The 14,612-nt window shown below is 52.5% G+C and overlaps 6 protein-coding genes across 6 annotated transcripts; all 6 read left to right on the top strand.

Moving 5' to 3' along the window:
- Nucleotides 1-3,006: 3,006 nt before the first annotated feature.
- TrAtP1_003271 (uncharacterized protein) lies at nt 3,007-3,333 on the top strand (the record flags this gene model as incomplete). The annotated part of the gene is made up of 1 exon (XM_066111815.1): nt 3,007-3,333. The coding sequence occupies one exon, from the start codon at nt 3,007-3,009 to the stop codon at nt 3,331-3,333; it is 327 nt and encodes a 108-aa protein (XP_065967894.1).
- A 2,009-nt stretch (nt 3,334-5,342) lies between these two features.
- Nucleotides 5,343-5,903, top strand: TrAtP1_003270 (uncharacterized protein; the record flags this gene model as incomplete). Its single annotated transcript, XM_066111814.1, has 2 exons — nt 5,343-5,644; nt 5,864-5,903. The coding sequence occupies 2 exons, from the start codon at nt 5,343-5,345 to the stop codon at nt 5,901-5,903; spliced, it is 342 nt and encodes a 113-aa protein (XP_065967893.1).
- Nucleotides 5,904-6,787: 884 nt separating this feature from the next.
- TrAtP1_003269 (uncharacterized protein) lies at nt 6,788-6,985 on the top strand (the record flags this gene model as incomplete). Its single annotated transcript, XM_066111813.1, has 1 exon — nt 6,788-6,985. One exon carries the CDS (start codon nt 6,788-6,790, stop codon nt 6,983-6,985), a length of 198 nt encoding a protein of 65 aa, XP_065967892.1.
- Nucleotides 6,986-7,937: 952 nt separating this feature from the next.
- TrAtP1_003268 (uncharacterized protein) lies at nt 7,938-10,586 on the top strand (the record flags this gene model as incomplete). The annotated part of the gene is made up of 1 exon (XM_066111812.1): nt 7,938-10,586. Exon 1 carries the CDS (start codon nt 9,618-9,620, stop codon nt 10,584-10,586), a length of 969 nt encoding a protein of 322 aa, XP_065967891.1. The 5' UTR covers nt 7,938-9,617.
- Nucleotides 10,587-10,983: 397 nt separating this feature from the next.
- TrAtP1_003267 (uncharacterized protein) lies at nt 10,984-13,035 on the top strand (the record flags this gene model as incomplete). Its single annotated transcript, XM_066111811.1, has 3 exons — nt 10,984-12,488; nt 12,560-12,664; nt 12,738-13,035. 3 exons carry the CDS (start codon nt 10,984-10,986, stop codon nt 13,033-13,035), a joined length of 1,908 nt encoding a protein of 635 aa, XP_065967890.1.
- Nucleotides 13,036-13,078: 43 nt separating this feature from the next.
- On the top strand, nt 13,079-13,832 carry TrAtP1_003266 (uncharacterized protein; the record flags this gene model as incomplete). Its single annotated transcript, XM_066111810.1, has 2 exons — nt 13,079-13,356; nt 13,421-13,832. 2 exons carry the CDS (start codon nt 13,079-13,081, stop codon nt 13,830-13,832), a joined length of 690 nt encoding a protein of 229 aa, XP_065967889.1.
- Nucleotides 13,833-14,612: the final 780 nt, after the last annotated feature.

Raw genomic sequence — 14,612 nt, 5'->3', positions numbered from 1 at the left:
TGAGAGCTCGTTCCAACTACTGCTCAAATCCACTTGGACAAACTCTATATCGAACGAGACAAAGAACCCAGCGCGCCAAATGTCACCGCACTGGCAATAGTGCTATATGACCTTGGAAGCGAGGCCCAGAAATCTCGTGTACGCGGCCGTAGCGGCTATCCATAAAGCAGTCACAGACTCTCAAGCTAAAACGTCTCGTTACAGTACGGTCCTCAGCGGAAGAGCTAGCCCCCACACAAGGAGCAGAAAGAAGGCACCACCACTGCCACTGTAGGACTCCAATGCAAAGAGGGAAAAGAAAGGCAGCTTGGACATCGTGGGGGCTATGTGCCTTGCCATTGTTATCTATTCCCTTTCCCCACGGCAGAAGAATCTTGGTGTCAGCTGTCAAATATCACAAACAGACTTTACCCGTCCGAGTTTGACATTCTCGCAAGTGCGAGACGGAACTTGGGTGCCAGCGGCGGCGGATACGCCAAAGAAAAGTCGGGATGCCGCTAATGTGACCAGCCGTGCTCTTGTCGAGATGCAAATTTTAAAACTGAGTCTTTTTGCGCTGATAGCTCGAAGAAGAGCTGACATGTCACATTCCCCTAATCTCAGGATCCTGGCATATTCCCCGGCAAAGCACTAGCTATGGGGTGACTTTGTGCCGTACAGCAAAAGGCGAAGAAAACTGAGAGAAAAAAAGGGCCTCGCGTCACGAGGGCCGGTAGCTGGGCAGCTCGGATGCAATGTGGTGATAGCCCCAGGAAGGATTCTGCCGGCCCAAGCCCGTGTCCTCGGTGCAGCGTGACTCTCTTTGGCGATGGTGCTAAGCCAGGTCGTTTACCTTTCAGCCCCCACGAGCCATTGGGCGATGTAGCCCCTCGCCAGCTGTAGCTGCTCCTCCTGTTCTCTCACTTCGCTCTCTTGGAGATGACAAAACGGCAGATGCCAAGGACAGGCAGCGTTGGCCAAAAAGGAACTCGCCAGTGGAGTTGGGACGGATGAGGGATTAAGGCTAGGCAGCCCATCTACCTGTAGTTATTCCGAGAACCTGGATCTGCTCGTATGTCGTATTGTCTTCCTGCTCGCCCGGGCTGCGTTGCACCCGTTTCGAACAGTGGCGCAGAGCTGGTCTATTGTCATGGTCAAGGAATGCTGGGAATGAGAGCCAACGGAAGCCTGGCTGGGCTGTTGTTTGTCCCGAGGATGTTATCGAGATGCAAAGGTACAGAGTACTGATGACGTTTCTAGCGCTGGTGCTGGTGCCACGGCTCTTGCCATGAAACCTGCCGCCTCCACAAAAAGAATAGAAGCAAGGCGCCTAGGTTTTCAAACAGAGCACTACAGGCACTCCATACAGCCGTCCTCCATCATTCAATTAGAGCTACATGTACCTATGGACTTGCACGAAGTGGCTCTGCTAGTTTTTTAGCAGCTGAGCCGTGTAGTCAGCGCAAAAGGCACGGCACGAGCCTCGTGTTTCTTAGCGCTGGCTCCAGCATATCTGATGCCTCTGCGGCGGTCATTGGATCCCATCAAATCTGATGGGCACGGCAATATGGGGATCGGGTCCGGCACGCCGCGGCTGCCGTGGTGCGGATGGCGCTTTAACGTTACAGGAGCACAGCCGGAGGGGAAAGGAAAGCAGCAGCTCTGTCACTTCAGCCGGACGCCATCAGGGACATGGACATGCCACACGTGTACAAGTGTACAAGTATGCATGATTACAAAACATTCACGCCTGCTTGGGGTAGCACCGGCTAATCAGGCGAGAGCTGAGGCCAGCCAGTTACGGCATTCGCACTGCGCCCGTGGGGAAGACAACCGCTGACCGGCTGGCCACACGTCGAGGGTGGCGCTATGCAGGAACCTGGAAGGCGTCTGTGTGAGCGTACGAGCACTCGTACACTATGATTGACGTGGTTTTGCTGCTTTGACAGGCGATAAGCCACGGGACCGTTGGCCAGCAGAGAGGCACTACAGGTATCCGATACAGCAGAGACAAGTCGGCTTTTAACCTCTACTGCCAGCGCATTGCTGCTCGCAAAACAGTTGGTGATACTGCATACCTTGGCAAGCAGGGCTCTGAAAGACTGTCAATGAAATTATCCGAAGGGACTGATTGTTGAAATTGGGGTAAATAATCCATGCAGTGCTCGTTTTTCCTCTTTTCCCGAACCGCCCAGCTGGGTGAGACAACGGCCCGTGTCGCAGAGAGAAGAGACATTTATAACAAGGAATTCTCCCGCTCTTGCAAAAGAAAAAAAAAGCAAAGCAAAGGGAAACACCAAATTTCCGCCCTGCATGAGACACATGAAGTGACACGTTACTTTTGCCCAGCTTTTCTCTTCTTTCTTTTTTCTTATCCCTGCCTATTCATTTCTTTATCTGTCTATTCATTCGTTCGTTTACAGAAAAAAAATCTTTTCCTGCAGGGAGATTCTCTCCTTACAAGCGCGAGTGGTGTGTAGGTAGGTATGAGTACAGGTATGTGTGTCGTCGGAAATATCTTCGAAAAAAGACGCTCAAAAAAGTCAATTCTCCTCACATGAGCAGCCCTCTCTGCGCGAGATTGCGATAGATCGTCGATAAAATTTCTTTTTGCCTCTTTCTTGGGCCAGGGGGGGGTCGGCGCACTTGGGGCCCTGAGATGGGGCCAGCTTGGTATCCATGCTCGGGGAAATGATGCGGTGAGTGAAAGTGAGTGGCCAGCAATCACCACTTTTTACCTTGCCATTAGTGGTAGCAATATTACGAGTAGCCAAAAAAGAAAAGAAAAATTGGGTGGCGCTAGGTACAAGGTACCCAGTACCACCGTGTAATGTGGTTTACGGGTAAACGGAGCACCAAGTATTTCGAGAAAAGAGAAACCTTGAAAGAAAAAAAACAAGCAATGGTAGCGAGAAGGCGTTGGACGTGCAGAGTCCTTTTATTTCCCAGGTTATTATTTTTGATGTATCACTAGTAGACGCATCAAAAAGGCAAAAAGTCGCATTTCGGGAGGATGCCTGCCCTGTTATGAAGACGAAGGACCAACACATGGACGAATCTGTTCAAGTTCAATACCAAGTAGCATTCAGACATTTCACTCTGGGGCAAAAGAAGAAGTACGACCGCTATGCTGTTACCGTATGCCGTCAAGTGGCCGAAGCTGTGCAGCTGTCAGCCACCGTCTTCTTCGTTGGGTCTAGGAACCCTCAGCTTTCCACCAAACTCGTTGCTAGCACACGTCTAGCTTTGAGAGAAGCGAAACCAATAATGAACCTGGCACTCTCCGAGCTGGCGCAAGTACTCATTACACGCCCCTGCTTCACTTTATTCGTAGGACTTCTGTCACTGTGGTAAAACTCTGTACAAGGGAGCTTAATTAGCCCATCAAGTTCTACCAGGTTGTGGGCAGTACTGTTGGGCAGAATTTTGTAAGTGCAACCATTCGAAGCGTTGATCTCTCCATCTGTAGCAGCCGCCAAGCCCAATGACGGACATGTCAAACAAATCTATGGTTGGAGCAACAGTGGGAAACAAACGTCATGGCCTTTGGTTACATGTACCCTTGCCTTGGATGGCAAGCTCTTCCAGCTGAAGGATAGACAAAAAAATGGCCATAACCATCTGGCGGACCCAGAAGAGGAGAGAGGAGAAGAAGAAAATTTTTCTCTCTTCTTCTTCTGTCGTCATTATTATTATGGAGCTAATATCTACTAGTCCAAAGTGCCTGTTATTGACATCCATTCACATCATGCCTGTCTGCAGTATATGCCAGGACAGCTGATCTGGCGGTCTGCGATTGTCGGTTGACATGTGTCATGACAGGACGCCAAAACCGCCGTTCTTTTCCTTAGCCTACCCGTCAGAAAGACAATCACCCGACTGCCAGTGTTCATCTGTTTGCACGCTCTCAAATTCATGTACCACTGCTACTGGCCGATTACATGTACGGTAGTAGTTTGGAGACTGGTAACACCAAGGCAATTCCACGCGTTACAGTATGCACCCGGGAACACGGCCAGGCGGAACTCAACACTTACACAAGGTGCCCTACCTATAAGGTAGACAGACTGGCTAGACCCTTTTCTCACCACAGGAAGAGAATGGCAAGGATCAACTCGGCATGAAGTCGCCATGGGCTGCTTCATGCCCTTGGCACTGCCGGTGTTGAATATCCACAATTCGGTGTGTGTGTTGTTGGTTCCGTTGGCAAGGCCAATATGATAGGTGACACCGCCTCCTAGCACTTGGAGTAATACGATAGACAGCTCGGGGAATAGTTAAGAGACAGGTCTGGTGCGACACAAGGTCACTCCCGCTGTTGTAAACAAAGAGGCCGAGTATCATTGACTTGACTCAAGCGTTTGTGCAACACCAAATTGCGTGTTAGCGCACACCCGTTTGAATATGACGGCGGCCGCGCTTGGCATATGGCCGAGTAAACATGCCAACTAAGCGGCCTTTTGCCTCAGCGAGGGAGACTCCTTGTCCAACTGGCCGCCGCATGAATGTCTCTTCGCATCAGGGCAGTTCCTTGTCTGCGCCTCTACGAAAGCAGGTTTCGGCCCGTATTCACTAATGGAGGGTACCGGTGCAATGGTAGCCTTAAGGAACTGGTCGGCCAGTAGAGGCTTCCTGGTGACCTCATCCTGGAAAGCTCCCCGTGGGCAATAAGGGGGGGGCGTATGCTTTTGCCCTTTGCCTCTAGAGGTTACAAAGGCGAGAAAATAGTTTGCATCTGGCACAGCCGGGCATGTATGTACGTTAGTATACAGTACAAGTACTACACACGCAGGCAGCATTTGTTTGTTTGCACGATGTAGCTCTATCACGGCCACCCCCGGAGGATTTCGTCGCAGGGATACAGGAAGCCCCGAAAACCTTTTTACTGGACTTGGCCGGGGGGCGCGAGCAAAGTCCGCCGCGGAGCAAACAAAGTCACAGCCTCTCTGTCGCGAGCATGGATATATCGTAGAGCGATCTTTGTCGTGTGAGAATTAGTAGTATGGGCTCTTTTGTTGTGGCTACTTTTTGGTGTGCCGGCATTTCATTGGCGCCCTCACAGCGGGTGTGTAGGGTCGTGAACAATGCCGATTGGTCTTTTTTTATTCTTATTTGGCCTCGGCTGCCGCACCAAGCTTACCCTGGACAAAATGATAAAATACTGGTGTTAGTGCTCAAAGGGAGAGAGGAAACTTGAAAAAAATAAAAAATGTTACCATAAAAAAGTGGCTGGGGTTATTTATTGCTGTATTCTTTATTCTCAGCCAATAAGGTGAGAGAGCAGGGTATGTGCAATGGTTTGTCCTGGGAATATCAATAGATGGCCATTTCGCATTGACGAGTAGCAGGGTCTGACGCAGCTGATGGGTGGTGGCTGTGTCGGCTTCAGCACAGAGATTTGCCAGCACGGCCATCTCAGCTACCTGGTCAACTGGTCCAGCGTCTCCAGGCATAACCAGGTAGCTGGGAACCGAGCCGCATCGGCTAGCACGGACAGCCCGGCAGACACATTCCAACCTGGGTTTTTTGCCATTGGGCTGCAAAGCCAGCTTGACAAGGGGGGGTTTGAAATCGCTCATCGTCATCTGTACAGCGCAAGTCAGCCGCAGAAACAGCGCCGGTCAAATCAAATGTTCGCTCTAGACTGGCAGGCAAAGGTTTCAGAGTGGGTGCGCCGAGTGGGAGGCGGCGAAAAAAAGTTTTTTCTTTTTTTTTCTTTTTTTTTTTTCTTTTTCTAAAAGAGCAATGTCTCACTACTTACTACTCATGCATATATTTTCTTTTTTTCGATTATTCTCATTTGTGGTTTAATTTGGTTGGCTGGTACATATTCACAGCTGGCTGCGGAACTTTTTTTTTGCCGTCCCCCTACTTACAGCTACAGCAATAGTGCCCTCTGCGGGCCGTTTGATGAAGCTGCATGAACGCGACAAAATGCGCTGCGCTGCACTGCGCTAAGAAAAGAATAAAAGCGTAGAGGGGCAAAATAGCCCCTTGCCTGTACAACAGCAGTAGGCGCGGCGTGGCGGTTGGCTGAAGCTGCATGTACATGTACCCAAAGATCGTCGACAACCGCCAGCGGGTAGCTGAGAGACACCTTGGAAAAAGAGAGACACGCTTGAACAGAAAAAAGAAGGAAAGTAAAACGAGCCCCTCAGTGACTCCAACCAACGCGTGGCCCGTGTGAGCTCTTGAGTCGGAGATATTACACCCACAATCCGGCTTACGGCCCTATATCATCTGCTGTACTCAAATACCATACCAGGTACCGCATCACGACTACATCGCGCGACACGCATTTTGCCAAGCGGTCACGAGTACCTCGAAGCAGTCTGATGCAGTATACAGCGGAAATGAGTGCCTAACACTCCAAGAACCTAAATAGCCCGACATATCCGTCTCACGTGGAATCCCCCTTGCCTAGAACTATCTGCCGCGCTAGAACCACAGAGACCGTTTTCCACGGGCTAAAAACAAGCCTGGCGGGAGTGGCTAAAGCCAAAAGGCGAAGGCGTCGTTTTACCAGTGAGTGGGAAGAGGCACCGCCAGAGCTCGGGGGACGCCACCACGTTGCTAAAGAGCGTGGTAGCTGGCGGAGGAACCAAGTGCGCAGGCTGGTAAGCACACAGCTGTAGGATTATACGCGTATAATGACCAAGTCTCGGCCTCGATGACGGATGCTCGTATTGTTCATTGTATGCACTTATTCCCCCTTTGTACATGGTCTCGGATTCTCGATCCCCCGCTTGGGCAGAAAAGCCGATGAAGCCAAGACGGCTCCTGATATCACCATCAATGCCAAAACACCATGGAAGGACCCAAGAATTTTCTTCTCAGCGGCCTAGTGCGCCGACCCGCCGAGCTTAGGTTCAGCGATGCTTCTTTGCGCGAACATGGCGGCTGCATTGGCCGCGCTATTCGCAGAAATGGGTTGACGCTCACCCAGCAAGCAGAGCTTCCAGTTTTGCCCCACGCCACCATCACGAAGCAAGCAGCTGGTTTTTGACTTGGCTCTCGGAACGGTCCACTCGCTGGCTTGGGTCTCCCTCAGCTGGGAGGAGCTGACTCTCCTTTCCCTCTTTTCTTTCTTTTTAGTTGATGGGCCTACAGTAGTTGCACGGAGCTAGGTGGCGGTGACGAGATGGCGAGGCTTCTAAAGCAAGCCCGCCTTGGCCTAGGGAATCTTTCCGGCGCCCGGATATTACTCGTACACACATGGCTGCGACGGAGCCTCTGCCGTAGCTCGACGCAGGCTTGATCTCCGGAGCTCCCTACGAAGAAGCGTGATGCTAGTGGTGCGCTATTGCCTGCCTGATTGCCTGATTGCTTGCTTGCCTGCTAGGTCCGTCGGTGTGCTACATGATGCGTCTCCACGGTGTAAGTAGGGTCAAATATGTAGCGCCATGTACTGAAAAAAAGAAGGGAAAAAAGAAGCAGCATCAACGCGAGGGCTGCCCCCCCCCCCCAGCAGCTCATTACAGACGGACATTAGTCAGACCAAATTACCAGTACTGGTCCTGCAAAAGGCTAACGATGTGAGGTAGCCAAGTAGCGAGATGGATCCAAGAAAGGGAAAAAAGGCGAGATGTGCTTCTTTTGGGAAAAAAAAAAAAAAAGAAAACAGGTACATGTACGGTAATACAAAGCACGCGACTTCAAGACGGCCGGAGAGTGGCCCGGACGTGCACAAAGCTCCGTGCTTCAGCATCCTGCCAAATGTGCCTACAGCACTGCATGTACCGAATACCGAGCAATGTCTTGGGCTGTCCAAAGTACAAGTATACCGAGCTGCGTGTCGGTCGAGCCACTAGGCTGCGTGCGGAGCTTTGAAATTTGGAGCTGCTGTATCACCATTTTGTCTCTTCGGGTAGTTGGAGTCCCGGGAGCGTTTCTGGCAGCCAATGGCAGGCGGTCACGGTCCACGCGACTCACTCTTTGCAGGTCCCCTCCAACCCAGGCTCCATCCCGTGCCGCGTCTTTCTTGTCTCTTTTCTTTCTTTTCTTTTTTTGATATGCCAAGGTACATACTGCACATGCATGTTTTCACGGCTTTGTGTTGTCTCAGCCTGCCCGCATCCGTGCATCTCCAGTTTGTGATCGCTTCCACGTCCATGCCCTCCCTGGTCGCCTCCGAGTTCCTGGGCAACTGTTCCATTGGGTGCCGACAACAAAGGCCCCCCTGGCCCTGGCAACGTACCGCAGGCTTATACCACAAGAATGTAATACCCAGCAGAGACAAGTCAAGCCAAGACAAGACGAGGAAAAAAAAAAAAAGAACGGTAGACCACCCCCCCTTGCCCTGTACGGCCGACATCATCCCATCCCACAGCTCCTCGCGCAGTCCCAAGAGCGAACCCTGCAATGAAAGCAAACCCTGCGCGCCCCACCGCATGCCGCTAGAGGTACCCAGGACCACAGCTAATGAGGGCACTAATTGCTGTGTCTCTGCAGTGCCTGGGAGCGCCTTTTGCAGGTGGCGTCAGCGACCCATTATGTTCCTTATGCGCGCGCCCCCCCCCGGAGTGCCAAAAATACGGCGCTGAGCGTGGCCGCCGACACGGCAAAAAAGGGTGCCTGACGCCTGATTAGCTCGTTGCTGAGTCGGGGTACATGCCAGGATGCGACTCTGGTGCTGAACATCAGCAGTCTGCTATCTCTCGTCTCGTCTCGTCTTACCGTGGCCTGGACCTACCTGACTTGGGACGCTGAGGATCTTGTTCAGTTTTTTGCGCTTCCATCTCATAGTTTCCCTTCCTTCTACTTGATGACGCTGCTTTGCTATCAACACCCTCTCGCTGCTCGTGTCTCTCTGGCAGAGCTCCCGCTTTGACACCCCCCCTCCTCTCTGCCCGTTTTGCTTCGTTCGCTAAGCCGCCTTGACGATTAACTCCCCGTCGGGCAGGATTGGGGCTGCAGGGTTCTGGGTACCGGGAACCTTGGCTGGAGTCTTGTCCTTTTCTCATCGTATCCCGCTCGTCCCCACAGCCTGCCGGCTACCGGAGCGGCCTAGAGCTGCTGGTGAAGCTTGGGGTGCTTCTGCTCTGCTCTGCTCTGCTCACTCTGCTCATTCTGCTTAGCACGCGCTCTCTCTTTCTCGCGCTCTCTCTTCCTCTCCTCGTCGTCGCCCTCTCTCCTTCATCCTGCCCAACGACAGCGTCCTGGTTGATCGCCCCCCCTTTGCCGCGTTCGCGTAACTGGGTTGGGCCTAGGCCGAGCCGTCGATAGCCCGCCGCTCACCTCGTCTATCAGAGTCGTCCAAACGTCGTCTCTCTGCCCGGATACCTGCACCGCTCGTACCCTCCGCTCTGCCTCGCAAGTACCGCGCCGCCGGCTCTGGCTCTGGCCTTCTCTGCTCCTCGACGGCGGCAACTCAGATGTCATCATAGCCGCCCTAATCGTGCGAGGCTCACCCACCCCATGTCCTCCCTGGCTCCCGGTCTCCCGCTGCCAAAGATCCAATAACCAAGCACCGTTCTTCAAACCTTCCGAGCCCTCACTCCCCCCGGCGTCTGGAGTTTCGCCTCCAGCCCATGGCCAACACCCCTCTGTGGTCCTTGCTTCACCTCTTGCCTCGTTCCTGATTATGAGTCCGTGTGTCCTAGCCTGTACTTGTACTGTTTATACATCAAGCCAGCAGCATGGATCAAGGACCTCCCGACAGCAAGCGCATGCGCTTCTGGGAGCCGTCTGGTGCTACGCGGCCGCATCCTAATACTCAACCTCTTCCTCCGTCGTCCCATCATCCCCTTCCTCCTCCCTCTCACGCGCCGCATGCTTCGTCGAACCAGCTGCCGCCGCCGCAGCCGCCTCCCCAAGGCCCCAACCACCACTATCACCACCACTCGGCCAGCGCCAGCCCGTATCAATACCAGCCTCGAGCCCCGGAGCTGCCTCTGCCTGCGCCAACGCCGGTGTCACTCCACGGGCATGCCCAACAGCACCCAGAGATTGATCGTCGACACTCGGATCAAGAGACTCTCGCCCCCATGCAGGATCCGTACCGTCAACCGCCGCCGCCGCCGCCGCCGCAGCAGCACCACCCGGGGCTTCAGCATCCGGGATCGCAGCACCCTATGTCTCCAGCGCATGCGCAATATCAGTATCCCGGACGAGACGCCATAGTAAAGCGAGAACCTGGTGATGACCTCCGAAGACCAAACTCGACGGGACATGCGCCAGACGCTCATCCACCGACACCCCAGGTCATATCGACACCTCATTCTCTTCCGCCTCAGCTTCCGCCGCAGCTTCCTCCGCCGCCGCAGCATCCTCAGTCACATCCTCAGCATCCTCAGCATCAGCAGCAACCGCCACAACCGCAGCAATATCCTCCACAACACATGCAGCAACATCCTCAGCAGCACCCTCAGCAGCACCCTCAGCAGCATCCCCAACAGCAGCCGCCGACGCCTCAGCAGCAGCAGCAGCAGCAGCAGCAGCAGCAACACCCTCCTCCTCCACCTCCCGCCTTCCAAGATAACCCGCCACCTCCACGACACATGAATTACGAGAACCAGCCGTCTATGCCCCCCGACTCCTGGAGCCTATCGCGCCCCGAGCTTTCCTCCTGGGCCTCCTACACCGGTCGCGCAACAACAGCCTTATGAACAAAACCCCAATTTTCAGTCCCAAGAGCCCTTCTACAGCGTCTACTCAAGCGCGGCGAAGAAGAAGAACACAAGGGCTTCACAGGTCTGACTTGGCAATTTCTTATCTAATCAACTTTCATATACCGAGAACTCGGAAACTGACCTTTCTTCTCTCTAATAGGCATGTGACCAGTGTCGGCAGCTTAAAGCTAAATGCGACGAGCTGAAACCGTGTAAAACGTGCAGAGACAAGGGCACAGAGTGTCGATACCGCGATCCAGTGCCAAAAGCGTGAGTCTTGACCCAATTTGCAGCTTTCGTCTTTTCGCGCGTGCAGTGTGATTTGACTAACATGACCTTTTACCAATATAGAACCGACAAGGCGCAGTCAGACATTCTGGACGGCATCAACAGCATGCAATCTACGCTTCAGTTCATGTCAGAACGTTTTGGAAACATTGACGACAGACTGACCAAGATAGAGTCCGCCTTTTCAAGAATACCACAGTTTTTTGAGGAATTTACGCCAAGGACCATTCCTAAAAAGGAGATTGAAGCTGCACCACTATCCCACCCAAGCCCGCCGCCACCACCGCCGCCTCACATGCCGCTAGAGGAGCCACCGATCAGCCACTCTTCCGTAGCTGACATGTCTCGGGATCAGCCGGTAAAGTCTACTGAAACGGTACCTGAAGCAATGTCTACTGATGCCGTGGCCATGGCCTTTGGCACCGAGGACGATATAGAAGCAGAACCTGGCCCTCCTGTACCTCCAGGCGAGCCTGCCATCCCTATTAACCATACGACTTTGGCTGGGCTTCTCTTAGATTGGGATCCGATCAAAGAACTGACACGGTCCCACCTGGAGCGTGAGGGCATCAAATTTGTCAGCGAGTACCCTATTAGTCTGGAGCAGAGCCGCGGAATCCTCAAGGTGTACGGGCGAGGCGAAGACTCTCACCAGCGACTTTCTAGAGAGGCGACTGCCGATCACGGAAACGCAGAAATTGGCGATGATAACATGTCAGACATTATAGCTTCCTCTCCCGCTGCGGACTGGGGTCAGCTTGGAGGCGGTCTGAGTCCTGGCGATCAGATTGAGTACCGGGGCGGCGTGCTTGGCCCTGACGGAAACCCAGATTTCAGCGAACACAAGGTTGCGGCCTACGTGGAAAGCTTCAAGAACAACATCTTGAACATGCACCCCATTATCCACCCGCAGGTTCTCGACGAGTGGGTTCACCAGTTTATCAACGAGCTCCCTACTGCGAATCCAAAGGTAAAGGCTCAACCTTTGACATCGACTTTCGCTGTGCCCCAGCCTCAGGAGATGACTGGCGCCAAAAGAAAGCGAAGTCCCGATCCAGCTGTGCCTGTACCGCCATCTTCCCAGCGTCTCGGCAAGCCTAGTCGTTCCATTCATAGCGCGCTCATTCTCATCGTCTTGGCCCTTGGTAAAATCTGTATGTACCAAGACGAAGTTCCTGACGTGATTTTCCCGGTCGACCCAATCCCTCATGGGAGCCCAGTTAGTCGCAACGGGGTTCCTCCATCGCCTATTCAGGGCTCGCCCCCGTCCTTCTCAAACCACTCCCACTCCTCTGGCTTCCCTTCACCCAGGGACCAAGAACGCGGCTACCAGAGCAGGAGATCATCTATCCACGGCGCTTCCAGTGCGTCCGGGACCGCCGCCGTTCGCGCAGGGTACAGCTTGAAGAAGAACTACGAGGTGATTCCCGGCTTGGAATATTTCGCATTAGCAACGGACATTCTTGGAAACCACCTCGGCGCGTACAATAATATGAAGAACGTCTACGCCAACATTTTTGCTGGGTTGTATCACGGCCAGCTCGCGCGACCGTTGGAGAGTTTTGCCTTTATCCACAAAGCAAGCCACAAGTTGCAAGTTCTTATGAGACCGTAAGTCAAGTCTTTTCCCGTCTGAAAATACTACAAGCGAGCAATTGAACAAGGGCTTACATTCACAATAGGAGTTTGGACAAGCTAAAGAAGATCAAGACCAACATGGAATTCATCCAAGAGGGCAAATACAACCAGCTTGCACTCGCCTTTTGGACGTGTCTGCAACTAGAGAGGTAAGCACACGACATACCGAGCCATGAGAGCCATGGTAGCCTCTCGCTGAAGTCGATGCTAATTTTGCAATAGTGACTTGATTGCTGAGCTTCCACTCCCGCCCTCTGGCCTTTTGCAGTATGAAAACGACATGCCTCAACCCAACATGAGCCTTCTCCAGGGATTCGATCAGAGGGTTGTAGACAGCTACCCCGCGCAACTCTATCTCCGAACGCATCTAAACAGCATCCATCGCATGTTTTACTCTCCTGATGATTCCAGCAAGCCTGAGAAACTGAAGAATGTGAGATTAGTGGCAGATGGCGTGTCTGGCATGTCATGGGTTCCGCCCAGCTTCCGCTTTAACGAGACCGACCCCCCCTGCCAATGATATCCTTTCGGCGCGCCTCAGAGCCAAGTACTGGGGAGCGCAGATGATTACCTATCGTCCATTTGTCCGTCAGATTCTGCAGTGGTCCTACGAGTTGAAACGCCACCCCCAAAGCCCACATGCTGGCGTCCTGTCAGAGTATCGCTATGGGGTCATCGCGCCATTCATCCCTCCGAATGTGAAGAAGTCAAGCGACCTTGATCGCTCCCTCATTGAGTTGGCTCGAAAGGGTATCTATGCGCTTATCGAAAGCACACGATCATTCCACGGACTCGGGGAGAAGCGGCCCATTATTACCAACGTTTTTGGCACGGCTCATGCGTAAGTTTATAAGATGATAACAAGAAGTTTTCAAAGGGGGCGTGTAACTAACATATTTATGTAGTCAATGGGGTAATCTCCTCGTCCTAGCTGCCGCCTACAAGGATAATATCTTGCGCGACTTCATACCCAAGGAGCTATTACGCGAGCTATTTCACAAGACGATTGCATTCCTTCGACAATCTGCGACGCACACGAGTTCTCTGAGGATCGATATGCACATTTTGGAGGGGCTCCAACGTGATCTGTTTCCCTCGGATGGAAGAATGGCCTCGAGCTTCTCTAGCAACACCGGCCACCATACTCCCAAGCTTCCCATGTCGGCACCACCACTTGGCGGCGATGCTAGCATCCAACCACCTCTGCCGCCACCGCCACACCAATCGCCTCACCATCAGCAGTCGCCTCACCAACAGCCCCTACAGCCGCCTCGAGCACAACAGTCGCCTCTGGCGCATTTGCCCCATCTCATGTAGGAGCTGAAAGAAGAAGTGTCTACTTTTTTTCTGTTTCTTTTGGTCGGTTATCTGGATTTTTATTCGATTTTTTTTTATATCATTCTTGGCAAGTCGGCAGTGGCTTTGCTACGTTGCTTCTTGTAACTGGCGCGCCTCTGGCCACTTCGAAATGTTTTGGGATCGCGATATTTGTCTATTTCAATTACCTATTTACGTGAACCTGAGCCGGGGAAGCAATTTGATGGGCAAATACAAGGATGTTTGAATGAATGGAGCAATATGCCGAAATTTACGGTTGGCGGCACAGCGATTGCATCGTACTGCGATTTGACTCGTATTAACATTGGATATCACTTACGCGCAAAGGCATAGACCGTGTTGCATGGTCTTCAGATCGCCTTGTTTATTATCTTTTGCATTTTTCTTTTCTTTTTAAACTGAGACAACCTAGAAGCTATTACTCGAGAACGTATTATTGTTGCTTCATATTCATATACTTTTGTACCGAAAACTTTTGTTTAGGAACTGGCGCCGTCGGATACCTAATGCTTATTTTCCCGACTTCTTTTTCTTATACACGACTATTTCACAGCTCTTTGAGATGGATTTGGAGGAGGAGATACCACTGTGCCATGCATGCAGACCATACAACCGCGCGCCTATCACTTTACTGTTTCTTTTCCCCAAGAGGAAAAAAAAACAGTTACCTCATTGGAGCAGAAAATGAGAAACGGAATGGAAGGGGGAAGCAAGGTGGGACTAGGGGAGAAGCAAGCTGGGGGATGAAGGGATTACTAG

Source organism: Trichoderma atroviride, chromosome 2 (assembly GCF_020647795.1).
Source record: "Trichoderma atroviride chromosome 2, complete sequence".
NCBI lineage: Eukaryota > Fungi > Ascomycota > Sordariomycetes > Hypocreales > Hypocreaceae > Trichoderma > Trichoderma atroviride.
The sequence above is the reverse complement of the archived record's forward strand: the minus strand, read 5'-3'. Positions and strand labels throughout refer to the sequence as shown.